General features: G+C 36.7%; 2 protein-coding genes and 1 long non-coding RNA gene across 3 annotated transcripts in view; 2 read left to right on the top strand and 1 right to left on the bottom strand.

Annotated features, from left to right (window-relative positions):
* Positions 1-3167, top strand: part of LOC113474770 — a 3983-nt gene extending 816 nt beyond the window's left edge. The window contains exon 2 of the long non-coding RNA XR_003396456.1: positions 2444-3167. This is a non-coding gene — a long non-coding RNA (uncharacterized LOC113474770). The remainder of the gene's footprint in view (positions 1-2443) is intronic.
* The window catches only part of LOC108949983 (fukutin-like), a 12054-nt gene extending 6957 nt beyond the window's left edge, over positions 1-5097 (bottom strand). Inside the window, exon 1 of the mRNA XM_018814303.2 lies at positions 3734-5097. Within this exon, the coding sequence (XP_018669848.2) occupies positions 3734-4915 (1182 nt within the window). The 5' untranslated portion in view covers positions 4916-5097. The remainder of the gene's footprint in view (positions 1-3733) is intronic.
* LOC100175663 (bromodomain and WD repeat-containing protein 3) overlaps positions 1-11788 on the top strand; it is a 30344-nt gene that overhangs the window by 14914 nt on the left and 3642 nt on the right. The window contains exons 17-30 of the mRNA XM_009862123.3: positions 5777-5906; positions 6132-6228; positions 6439-6555; positions 6806-6868; positions 7003-7056; positions 7347-7414; positions 8036-8173; positions 8470-8561; positions 8846-9014; positions 9436-9594; positions 9998-10073; positions 10367-10516; positions 10691-10905; positions 11151-11309. Coding sequence (XP_009860425.1) covers positions 5777-5906; positions 6132-6228; positions 6439-6555; positions 6806-6868; positions 7003-7056; positions 7347-7414; positions 8036-8173; positions 8470-8561; positions 8846-9014; positions 9436-9594; positions 9998-10073; positions 10367-10516; positions 10691-10905; positions 11151-11309 — 1687 coding nt within the window. The remainder of the gene's footprint in view (positions 1-5776; positions 5907-6131; positions 6229-6438; positions 6556-6805; positions 6869-7002; positions 7057-7346; positions 7415-8035; positions 8174-8469; positions 8562-8845; positions 9015-9435; positions 9595-9997; positions 10074-10366; positions 10517-10690; positions 10906-11150; positions 11310-11788) is intronic.

Here is an 11788-nt window from a genome sequence, read left to right as displayed (position 1 = left end):
ATACTGGTGTATCTAACTGCAGTTTTGCATGTAAATTGCCGTGATTTTTCTTTTTTGGCGCACAAACTTAACACGTATACCCGGCAACGAAACGTAAGGTTTCTTTGTAAAATTTGCCCAATATCGAAGTGACGTTGAGGAAAACAATACTGAGTTACTATTTTGGCCCTCTGTTTTTGGTTCTTTACTGAATTAATAAGCTACCCTTTCTATCCCTTCCGGGTCTTTGTCAAATCGGAAAACGCGAACATCTTATCTGCTCGTACTTGAGCAGTTTGGAGCTGCATGTCCACTTATGTTGGATTATAAATGTAGTAAATAATGGTTCTGTAGATTCGTAGATATGAGCATATACTATTATGTAAACTAAGCTGATTGCTGCTAGTATTAATTGCCAACGTAAAGTAGCCTGATAAATCACGCTGAAAACCAGTCAAAATACTAATTTACTCCACATTAATTCTTAGATTTAATATTATATAACAAAGTTTAAATTAAGACTTATATTTTAAATGTTAAAATAACCGCTATACGTATTTTCTAGCTTTGTATCGCTTACAAGAACCAAATAAACACACGCCGACCATGCATTTGTATAGGCGATTCACGCTCGAAATGTTGAATACCGTATGTCTCGTTTTTATCGTTTGTTATAAATTCATCGCTCACAATAAAGTATCAACCGCTTCATTGGTGACCTTGGTGTCCAAATCGAAATTTGACAGTTCTGCAAGACGCAAAATGGAATCGAAAATTGCGGCAGCGGTCAAACTCCCAGCATTTTGGTTTTCTCAGCCACGTGTTTGGTTTCTCCAAGCTAAAGCACATTTTCAACTTAAACGGATCACCACCGTCGAAACCAAGTATTACCATGTTGTTTCGGCACTGGACCAGGATACCGCCTGTCGACTACTGGACATTTTGGAGCAACCACAAGACCGAAACAGGTACGAAGCAATCAAGCGACGCCTGTTCGACCTTCCAAATTTGGAACGCGCCGCACGCTTAATAAACATGCCGCCTTCGGGCAACAGAAAACCATCGGCACTAATGGATGAGATGCTCGCTCTCTCCAATCATCAGCCGTGCTTGCTGTTCGAGTACTTTTTTTCTGTAGCACAGGCCCGAAGATATTCGTCCCATGCTTGCTGGGGAAGATATCAAAGATTCAACAGAACTGGCAAGGAGAGCGGACCTGTATGGTATGCGTACAACACCAGCTCAGATTTCTCACTTTAAAAGACAAAGAAGCAGATGAAATGAGCAGACAAGGGTAGTAGTGGCTCAACAGGCGTGTGTTACTACCACACCAGGCGGTTCGGACAGAAAGCGCGCCCTTGTTATCATCCATGCTCCTATGCCTAAAACACCAGCGCCGGTTGCCTTTAATAGCTGAAGCAACCGGTAAATCGCCAAGCCCTTTCTGTGTGAGAACCCGCATGCCTGGCCAGAAATTGTTAATGGATACCGGCACAGAAGTTATCGTCCCCCCATCTACGGGTTACGAGTGCGGAACATTTACAGTCGTGATATACACTAAAAGCAGCGAACGGAAGCTTAATGGCCACGTATGGTTACAAGCACGTGACGCTACACCTGACCCAAAGAAAGTTGAAGCTACACCTGACACAAAGAAAGTTGAGTTGAAGGATCTTCGCGTGTTTCACCACAGTTGAATGAACCATCAGCACCGTATATGCAGTTATTACTTATTGGCACCCTACCCACAACTGTCAGCTTCCCAGGTTTCTCGCACTTTACTAAAGCAGAAAAACTAGAGATTGCAAAGGCTGAATTTCGGAAAATGATGGATTTGGGAATCGTTCAAAGATCGTCCAGCCCGCTGCATAAGGTCCTGAAGTCTTCAGCCGGTTGGCGGCCATGCTACCGACAGCTCAACGCTGCAACTACACCCTACTGCCGGCTCAACGCTGCAACTACACCCGATCATTACTCAATCTCGAATGTCCAAGATTTCACTGCTTGAACAGCAGAAAAAAAGCATCTATTCCAAAATCGACCTCGTGAGAGGATATCATCACGTTCCGGTGGTGGCTGCAGGCATTCCTAGAACAGCAGTCATTACGCCTTTCGGCCTTTTCCAGTTTACATGCATGCCATTTGGATTAAAGAATGCCGCTTAAACATTTCAACGCCTGATGGACACTGTTTGATAAGGCATGCGCGCCGCCGACAAGCATATACCGCGCGGTTGCCGCCAAACTAAGGAACCTCGGTTTGGAAAAAAGCGAAAGAGACTCTCGCTGAGGCAACCATGTTACACCATCCAAATGGAATGCGAAAACCGCGCTAACGGTCGATACTTTCCAAACTGCGGTTGGTGATCGGCCGTACTTGAAGACCCCTCGCATTTTTTAGTCGCCAGCTTCGACGGCCAGAGACAAAGTACAGCGCATTTGACAGAAAAAAAAAAATTCACCAGGTTCTACCCAAGCCGATGTCGAGGCACAGCAATTTACAGGTGACGGTTCCGCGTGCCCTGAAGAGCAGCGAATATGTCTTTGTTCGCTGCGACTCTCACCGCCCACCGGTGACAAAACCATACGATGGTCCCTATAAGGTTGTTTAATGCGCGACGAAGACGTTTAAGCTTCGGGTTAAAGCGAGCGAAAAGCCGATTGACCGTCTTAAGCCGTCGCATGTTAACATGTCCACGGCAGTTCCGGTCGAACTACCGAAGGGCGGGGAATACCAAGACGCAACGTCAACCCACCACGGCGTTATCCGGGTGATTGTTCGATACTGGGGAGGAGTGTGTGGCGACCCGCCGCGTGTGTGTGCGCCGAACCGTACACGAGTGCCTTTTTCGTATCGTTTTTCCGCTATAAATACCGTGTGTCTCACGTTTGTTGTTTCTTATCAATTCACCGCTCAAAATGGAGTATCTACCACCTCAGGATGTTTTATGACACACCCAAGACTTAGCATTGCACCAAGCACTGTAACTTATACCTTGATAAGCCCTACTGTACACTTTCTCCCAACCAACTAATTTGTTTGATTCTAGACAATTATAATTATACAGACCTCACATTTCACCTGGTGGGGCAACAATAGTCGTTAGAATACAGGTGCTCTGTTTCCATGCGTAACTGTGATTGTTGTGGTTTACAATGTTTAGTATGGTTGACAATTAGACAACCCATTCGCGGCTGTTGGTATAGAGCACCAACTCAAAATTTACTAAGAGCTAACATTTGTAAATTTTATTTATTTCTTCAAATCTGATTTCAGAATAAATGACAAGTATATTTTATAGGTATATAATTAGAGAGCAAATGCAAGAATAAACATGAAAGCCAACAGAGCATCATAAAAACTACAAACACATAGTATAAATAAGTTGGGAAAAGATTTTCTGAAAATTGTTTCATTTGTGATGTTAAGAGCCTTTAAACTTATAATACACCAGGTGGCAACAACACATACGGTATAAATACCAGTAGCATAAACAACACATTGGTGAACACTGTATATAAGGAAATATATAAGTAATTATTAAACATAGCAACAGCATTATGATTACAATGCTTGGGAGTCAGAGTTTCACTTTCTGACACACTAAAAAGGCAATCTATGACTAGGTGTTGGGTGATAGGCCAAACCTTGGCTAAATCCTAGATTCTCAAGGATTCATACAGAGTGAAAGAGAAATAATTACAAAACACAAAACATCATAAAATCTTTTTGAAATTCAAAGCATTTCTTCTACTTTCTTTAAAATATTAAACACGGCTATTTGATTCGTTGAGTTAATTGGATCAAATATCACTGGATTAAATGCCGTACCATCCCATTTGCCATTCTCCACTATATTTCTGGGTGATGTTATCCAGTGATAATTCTTAATAGGCACAGCCCATTCACTACCATATTGTGTAGTTATATATGTCAAAGTATCACACGGTACACGCACTTTCAAACCCAGTAGATCACCCCAGCAGTTTGAATACTTAGGCTGAGACAGTTTGTACTTTGCTCCATTTGCCCCGGTAAAACCTGACCAAAACTTGTCTATTTCTTCATAGACGAAATACAAATCCAGTTTGACACCATCCCTGTAGAATGCAAGCACAAGAGAGTCAAGTAAGCGTCCCGATTTATGATGTAGAATAAATTTATGAAGAATTAAATTTTCAATAAGTTTCATCGAAAAATCAGTAATTTTGACTTCAATATCGACATCTTTTGCGTAAGGTATGACATCACATTGTCTAAACCAACCTAACAAATTACCCGAACTTAATGTGAATGGTATCTTCAGTTCATTGAACACCTTTGAAGCTGTTGTTAGAATACGCTTAGAGGTTAAAATGTATTTTACATCTTTCTCTGTGATGTTCTGTTCGTATTTCTGTTTGAAGTTGTCTGCTCGCATGTGGTTGCATTCTATAAACTCTGAACTTTTTAAATCCTCCAAAAATGAAGTTGTTTCGAATGGAATGAATAATTTGCTATCGTAAAATGGAAGAGTTAAAGCAGTTTCAAACACATTGCTATCAACAGCTTGAGCATATCTTCGAATTTTGGCTCCAAATCCAAGAATGCCCCCTTCAACGAAAGGGTTTAAAACTTCAATTATTTTGCCCCATTCAATATTACTTATTGGAGCAATCCAAAGGTAGCCATTTCCTCGCTTATGTGACATCATAATATGAATTATGTGGTGATTATCAACAATCCATAAGTGGCCAGGAATTTGAATTGGAATATTTTCTCTTCGATCTTGCACAAGACTTATATAATTTAATAGAAAAATCTCTTCGATTTCTTTCATAGTTGCTTCCTTCTGTGCCATAAACTCGCTGCCTAATACTCCAAATGTCATCAATGTCGCTTTACTGTTAGATTGAAGCAGCTTCAAGCTTACAAGATGTTGGCTATCTTTTCCCATTGCTTGGAGAATGTCAGAGTCAAACAACACTAACTGTACATTGAGTTTTTCAAATATATTACAAAGTTTTAGCAAAACATCATTTGTTTCTTTTTCTTTTGTTTGTGAATTAAACACCACCCATAGTTGTGTGAGGATAACAACAACTGCACAAACCACACATAAGACCTTTCCAAACAAAAACAACACTTTGTTTTGAACGCGAAATATTCCGACTGACATTTTTCTAGTTTTCTATTTCAATGTTTTTTTATCTTTACAACTTCAAGCTACAAACTTTTTGCCAAGTATTTTGTAAAATGCCTTAAACTTGCAACACAGCGATATGTTTTAGACTTACTGAAGCCAAGAAGAATCTATTTTGAATGAATAACATAGGGCAGGAAGTCCATAGTATGACATCACAAAGGTCACTGTTTGGTGACATCACAAAGGTCACTGTTTAAAACATAAAATCTACCATATATTATGGCTACTGCTGTATATTTTATCTCCTACATGGGCATTATGCATAGCAGGATAGACATGATTAAAAATTCAAAATATATATGTTGCAAATTTATGTTATTTCGAACTTCTTGCATAGATCAAGGGTTCTTAAGTTGTTGAAGGTTAATAAACAATTAAATTCCAGCTTAGACCTCCACATCATAGTTTAAAATTGGGTTCTGACTCTAGGCAACACTTTATAGAATGTATTTTTAATTACTAGATGTTTCACGACACACCTGAACCTGTTTTACATTGCACCAGAGCACTGTAGGCCAATTGGCCAAATGTTATCATTGATCAGCCCCAATATACACTAGGCTATCCCAACCAAATTATTGGGGGAATTCTAGACAATCCTCTTGTTTTCAGGAAACGTGATGAAATAGCTCGAGAGACCGGTTTTAATGAAATCTCGATTTACAACGAAGAGATCACAAGAAAGAACCACAAAAGTTTAAACAAACATCGAGCTGCTTCAATGAATTATTTGAATTCTCAGGTTTGTACAACTTGTACTGAAAAATAAGGCATTAAGTAACCAAACTGCATTGCACCACACATCTGGTTTTCGTGCGTTTTCTAAAGAAATGTTTTAAATGCGAGTTAAATCTCTATTTCAATAAGGCATAAATTAATCTTGCATCTTTGTATTGTATATTTTAAAATATAGTTGGCCTCCACACCCAAGAAAATGTATTTAACCAAGTTGATTGTATCATTCCAGGTGAACAGGGAAAAAACACGCAACTCAGATTATTTAAGGAAGATACCAAGCGCCCACCATTCATACAGCACAAGGCTAAATTCAATGCCGTTGTCAAGTAAGTGAGGTCCGGGTCCATGGCGCAGTGGTTGGGCGCTTAAATCATACTTAGAGAATACCAGGTTCAAGACTTGGTGCTAAAAAGTCATATGTGTCCTTGGGCGAGACACGTGGCAAACTTTGTAACATAACATTGTTTTAAACAAGACCCCCACCATTAAAACAATAATTTGAACATTACCCTCCCTAAATTGTTTCTATTAACCAGATGATGAGCAAGATTGGGAAACCACAACAGATGCTTCATCTGCTGAAGAACCTGATGCAGCCTCAGTGGAAAACTACCATGCTAATATTAACACTAGGAAACGTAGAATGAGATCAGGTATTATGATGTCATGATTAGGTGTGTGATGTCATATTTTATTTGGAAACACACTCTATTAAATAATGCAAAAATATTCATGTATTTTAGTGACATGTTTAAACAAAATAGTTTTAGTAAAAGCAAACAATATGTTTCTTTTTCTAATTTAAAATTACTCAAATTAATATCATTTTTTTATCATACCTATTTTATTCTTTTTAAATATTCTGCCATGAAATGACTCATAATACACTGTATGACATCACAGATAGTTATTCTGAAGGTTGGAGTTCAGAGGAAAATGAAGGATCGCCCGTTCATTCCAATAATGGTAACAATTAGAATAATTTAACAATTGTGTGCATTTTCACACAGTGTAGATAATCCTTGGACCTTGATATGTTTTTATTGATTTTTTTTTATGATTTTATAAGTTTTGGTTGTTTTATGGACAACATTTTTCAGCTCGCAAACGGAGGAAATGTTCCGAAGAAACTTCTATTTGTGATGTCACAACAGGTACTTTGTTAAAACATCTTAATAAGATTTAAAATATTCTGGAATTTATTAGTGGTAATGAGATCTTTTGACGATTGTTTGTTGTGCCTTACCAAAGGACTAACATTTTGTCCTTAATCCTGCTGCACATTGAGGTTTGTCATTAAGTGTCTTGTCCAAGGACACATACGTATACAGCAGCGTCCAGTCGTGAATTCATTACCATTTGGCTTGAAGAATATTATATTACTTATATATAATATTAATAGTTCATATATAATGTTAATACATCATATATAATGTTGACACAGAAACACTTGATGAAAACCAACCAACAACCTCCACAAATATTTCACCAAAACAAACCGTTGTTAAACCGGTAAGTATAACTGTATATCAAAGTCGATGGGTTTTATAAATTCAGTAAATTGCTAGCTAAAAACAATTACCCACAAAGCTGCATACTTGGTAACTCATAAGCAAGCATGAGGTGTATAAAGCCACCACATACAATGTGCAATAACATGTCTGACTGTGTATTAGCTCTCTGTCATAAAGGAGTTCCAGTATCAAACAACCACCCACAAAGTGGTTGAATAATCATAAACCAGACCAAGATATATAAAACCACTGCAAATACTGAACAATAAGACACCCATGTTATAACTCCTGAGTGGCCTCACCCTCTAAACATACATAATTGACATACGTGTTTTTACTAACTATGCCATGTATTCCCACTTGCTACCACATTTTACATGTTTTTCTAGAAATTTAACTAAATTAATTTTTTTAACAGAAGAGCTAGTAAGTTATATTTTGTAATGTTTTGTAGCAACTGCAACAGAAAAGGAAAATAATAAAGTCAACTCAATTATCAACCACCTTCATGTCCGCACTTGCCACTATATTACCGCAGCAGATTTGATTTTGTGTTTTAAACAGATAAAAATGAACTAAATGTAATGCTTAACCATCTACCCACACTTGCCCCCTACAGATAGAACCCCCTTTCCCCATTGTACCCGGGCAACCCCCGCCAGATGAATACCTCCCACCAAAGTGGATCAGTCAAGATGTAGCTCGACCTTCTCCATACATGCCACAGATCGGGGATTGTGTTGTCTATTTTCAACAGGTAGTTTTTATAGTTATGTATAAAGGTCATTACGTATAGGTATATAAAAATTGTCAGCAGGTTTAGGCATGTACTAATGGTCATTATTTTGGGATAATATTCTTAAATAAATTCTTGACTTATATAAACTAACTGTCAAAGATACTGAAATGTTGGCCAAATACAACTTAACTTACATAAACATCTGTGAAAATTGGTGCAACCAATTCAAGGTTGTTTTGTTAACACTTTATGCTAATACTTTATGTGAAAACTTACATCAGTTATTATAATACATAATCGCATTTGTTTTACAGGGACATCAGTTATATATTAAAGCTGTGTTAGATAAGAATATTTGGAATGTTGGACCTGAGTCAAATATTTGTTATAATATGATGGAATTAAAGTGAGTTTATTTAAAAACTGTTTGTTTATAGTAGACATACATATAGAAGTTGCATAGGTTTGAGGCTTGACGCCGCTACCTTTGTGGGTGTATGACTGTATGTGTTTTTTAGCAAGACACTTTCTGACAATTTCTCTAACCTGTTTTTATGGATTGTCTAAATTACCCATACATTAAAAATTACAAGATGATGCGTAAGCTGCTGCAAGATGTATGAAACAGAACACCTTTGTTATAACCATTGTTGTTTTCCCAGCATACAAGCATTAATTCATATTTTCCAGCTATATTGAAGTGTGCAATGTAACCTCAATTGAATATGAGATTGGTCCACCCACATTGTGTTGCTTACAACTTCAACGACAGAATGTTAAAGAAAATGAAGAGGAATATTTCAAACTAAGGTTCCACGATCTTCCAGATGTGATTGACTTCATTGTTCTACAGAATAAGGTGGGAAGGTATTTTTTGGCAGAAAAGATTTAATGGTTTGAGTACTTTAATGGGAAATTCTTTTTAACACAGAGTAATACATATACCACAAAAATTTACACTTTTTATTGGTTATAGAGCTAAAATGTTTATTATTGACTTTAAGATAAGTAATACACCGTTTTGTCAAAACCTTTTTGCAAACCCTTAAATCCTGGTATGGCAAACATAACGTTAGAATAAAAAAAAAGATATACCAGAAGAGCCAAAAACTATTTTTCAATATGACTGTTAGCAGAAGTAACAGAAGAAAGCTTGTTGAAAATTTTATGTAAATGCTACTTTTATAAGAGTTCAAGTCACAAAACGTTGGAATAATATTAATTCATTATACTATGCCTTGCAGCTAAAGTAACAATACTTACTTAATACACCGTTTCAGTTTGACATAAGCATGTTAACAAAGTGGAAACCTGGTGATCGATTTCGTTCAATAATTGATGATGAATGGTGGTTTGGGTCGGTTGTTAACCATCAACCACTCGATGATAAATATCCCGAAAGTCCTTTCCAATCTTTGTTGGTGGAATGGGATTCTAATGTGAGAAGTTCTACACTTTATTTTTATTTGACTGGTGTTTCTAGACAGTTTGCACAGTTTTGTTCAAACCGATTTTCATATTTACAATAGTTATTAAATTTCGATAAGTTTTGGTTAAATCAATATTTTGTGTTAAAATGGCATAAAGAAACCAATCCTCCAAACATTGTAACTTGTCAGTTTCAATACAAATATTATAGCCTATGGCACACACACACACATATATATATATATATATATATGTATTTATTTGTAACTCTTTATACCTTCTGTATTTACTTAATGTTTTAATAATATTATAAAACACAGATCATCTCAAAAGTTATGTCAGCTAAGTTTTTAAACCAAAAAGTTTGACACATAACGGTTGTTTAGTATTATGTAAATTAGAAATATATTTCAGGAAGTTGAAAGGATGTCTCCCTGGGATTTGGAGCCAACAACTGAAGGAATGGTGGGGAGATCCGAGAATGATAGGGGTGAGTTTGCTTAACTTTATGTATTGAGAAACTTCTGAAGATATTTTACATTTGTTAAATGAATCGAATTGTGAGTTTGGTTTATTGGGATTCTTTAATAAAATATTCCTTTACAATTTGCGCCAATCTTTAAAAAAAGGAGGTAGTATTATTAGGATAATCCTGTGAAACATTTTCATCTCAATTATATAAAAAGCATCTTATGTTCGTTCGTTTAGTCTGAAAAAGGTAATTTTAGATCATACGATTACGAAATAATTGTGAAATTTATTTAATATCCTATGTTTACAAAGGTCTTCCAATTGAAGAAGAAGAATTGAAAGATATTTTCCATCAAAGACCTTCAGCAAGTGAATGGAGGAAAGTTGATAAACTCTATGTTGATAGTGTTGATCAAGATTGTTCAAGGATTTCTACAGGGATTGAAAAGTTGCTTGGTTTGGGTAAGGAAATCTCCAAAAGGATTATTTTGTTGACCTCATGCTAGTTGCCAAGCAGGCAATATTACAACAAACGCAACCATGTATTAAAAGACAATACCACGAGCAGTTCACCAATAAATAATAATGTTCGCAGATTTACTTTTCTTAAAAAAAAAAAAATTTTAAACCTTGCAGATATGTTCAGCCCATTTTCCGCCCCTGTTGATTTGACGATCTACCAAGCCTACACCCTCGCTGTAGCTTATCCAACTGATCTAAAACTCATTCTACGTCGTCTTCAAAACCGTTTTTACCGATCACTTGAAAGTTTATTGTGGGATGTTCAGAAGTTGGAAGAAAATGCTTTGGCTTTTAACGAACCAGATTCTGATATTGTCAAAAAAGCAACGGTGTGTTTTCCTTGGTTTGGGTAACAATACCATAAGTTATATTTCACCCACTAGGGGATGCTACTAGTAACTGAAGAAAACTTTTTTAGGCCAAAAAAGCTTTGTACGCAGAAAGAAAATAAGCTTGTGCTACCCTGCTTCAAATGACAGCATACTTGCCTCTTGAAATGAAACGAATATACTTGTTTTCCCTTTTACTATATCTTTCTCAATAAAGAGATTTCTTTCAACATCACTTGTTTCAGATCCTCCATTCATTGCTTGGGGAATTTATCAACAACCAAAGTTGTCACAACATTGAGGATATCTATGCAACACATGGGGTAGATCATATAGTGGATATTGTTGAACCTGCGTGTGAAAGCGATCACTCAGTTGAATGTGATGTTGTCACTGAACCAACTGTAAGTATGGGAGTTGTTGGTTTCTTAAAGATGTGAACAACTTATATTCTATATGGGTGAAGTCGATTGGCGAGGCATGTCAAGGACCTTGGATGGCCACAGTTGGCTCATTACTCCAACACCCTGATTACTCAGGAGTTATTTCATGTCGCCCATAGAAATCACATAGCACACAGCAAATGGGGCTAAATTAATCATAGACATAATATAAATATGTACATATATAGCTAAATTTAATATATTTTATGTTTTTAATACAAATACAGGGTAGTCGTGTAGATTTATTAAAGCTTATTAGTGCTTTGCAGTTTTTAGTTCTATAAATAAACTGCGACTAAGCAGAAAAATTTGTTTAAAAATTCCCGTTGCTAGGGTAAACAATCGGCGAAATTAGCCCCATTTGGTTGCCCTGTAAGATTTCTATGGTGATGAAATAACTCTTATATACGGACTCTACATGTTACTAGTACTGTTGCTCA

The sequence above is a fragment of the Ciona intestinalis genome, chromosome 12 (assembly GCF_000224145.3).
Source record: "Ciona intestinalis chromosome 12, KH, whole genome shotgun sequence".
Lineage (NCBI taxonomy): Eukaryota > Metazoa > Chordata > Ascidiacea > Phlebobranchia > Cionidae > Ciona > Ciona intestinalis.
Note: the sequence above shows the minus strand (reverse complement) of the source record. Positions and strands in the feature narration are given on the sequence as shown.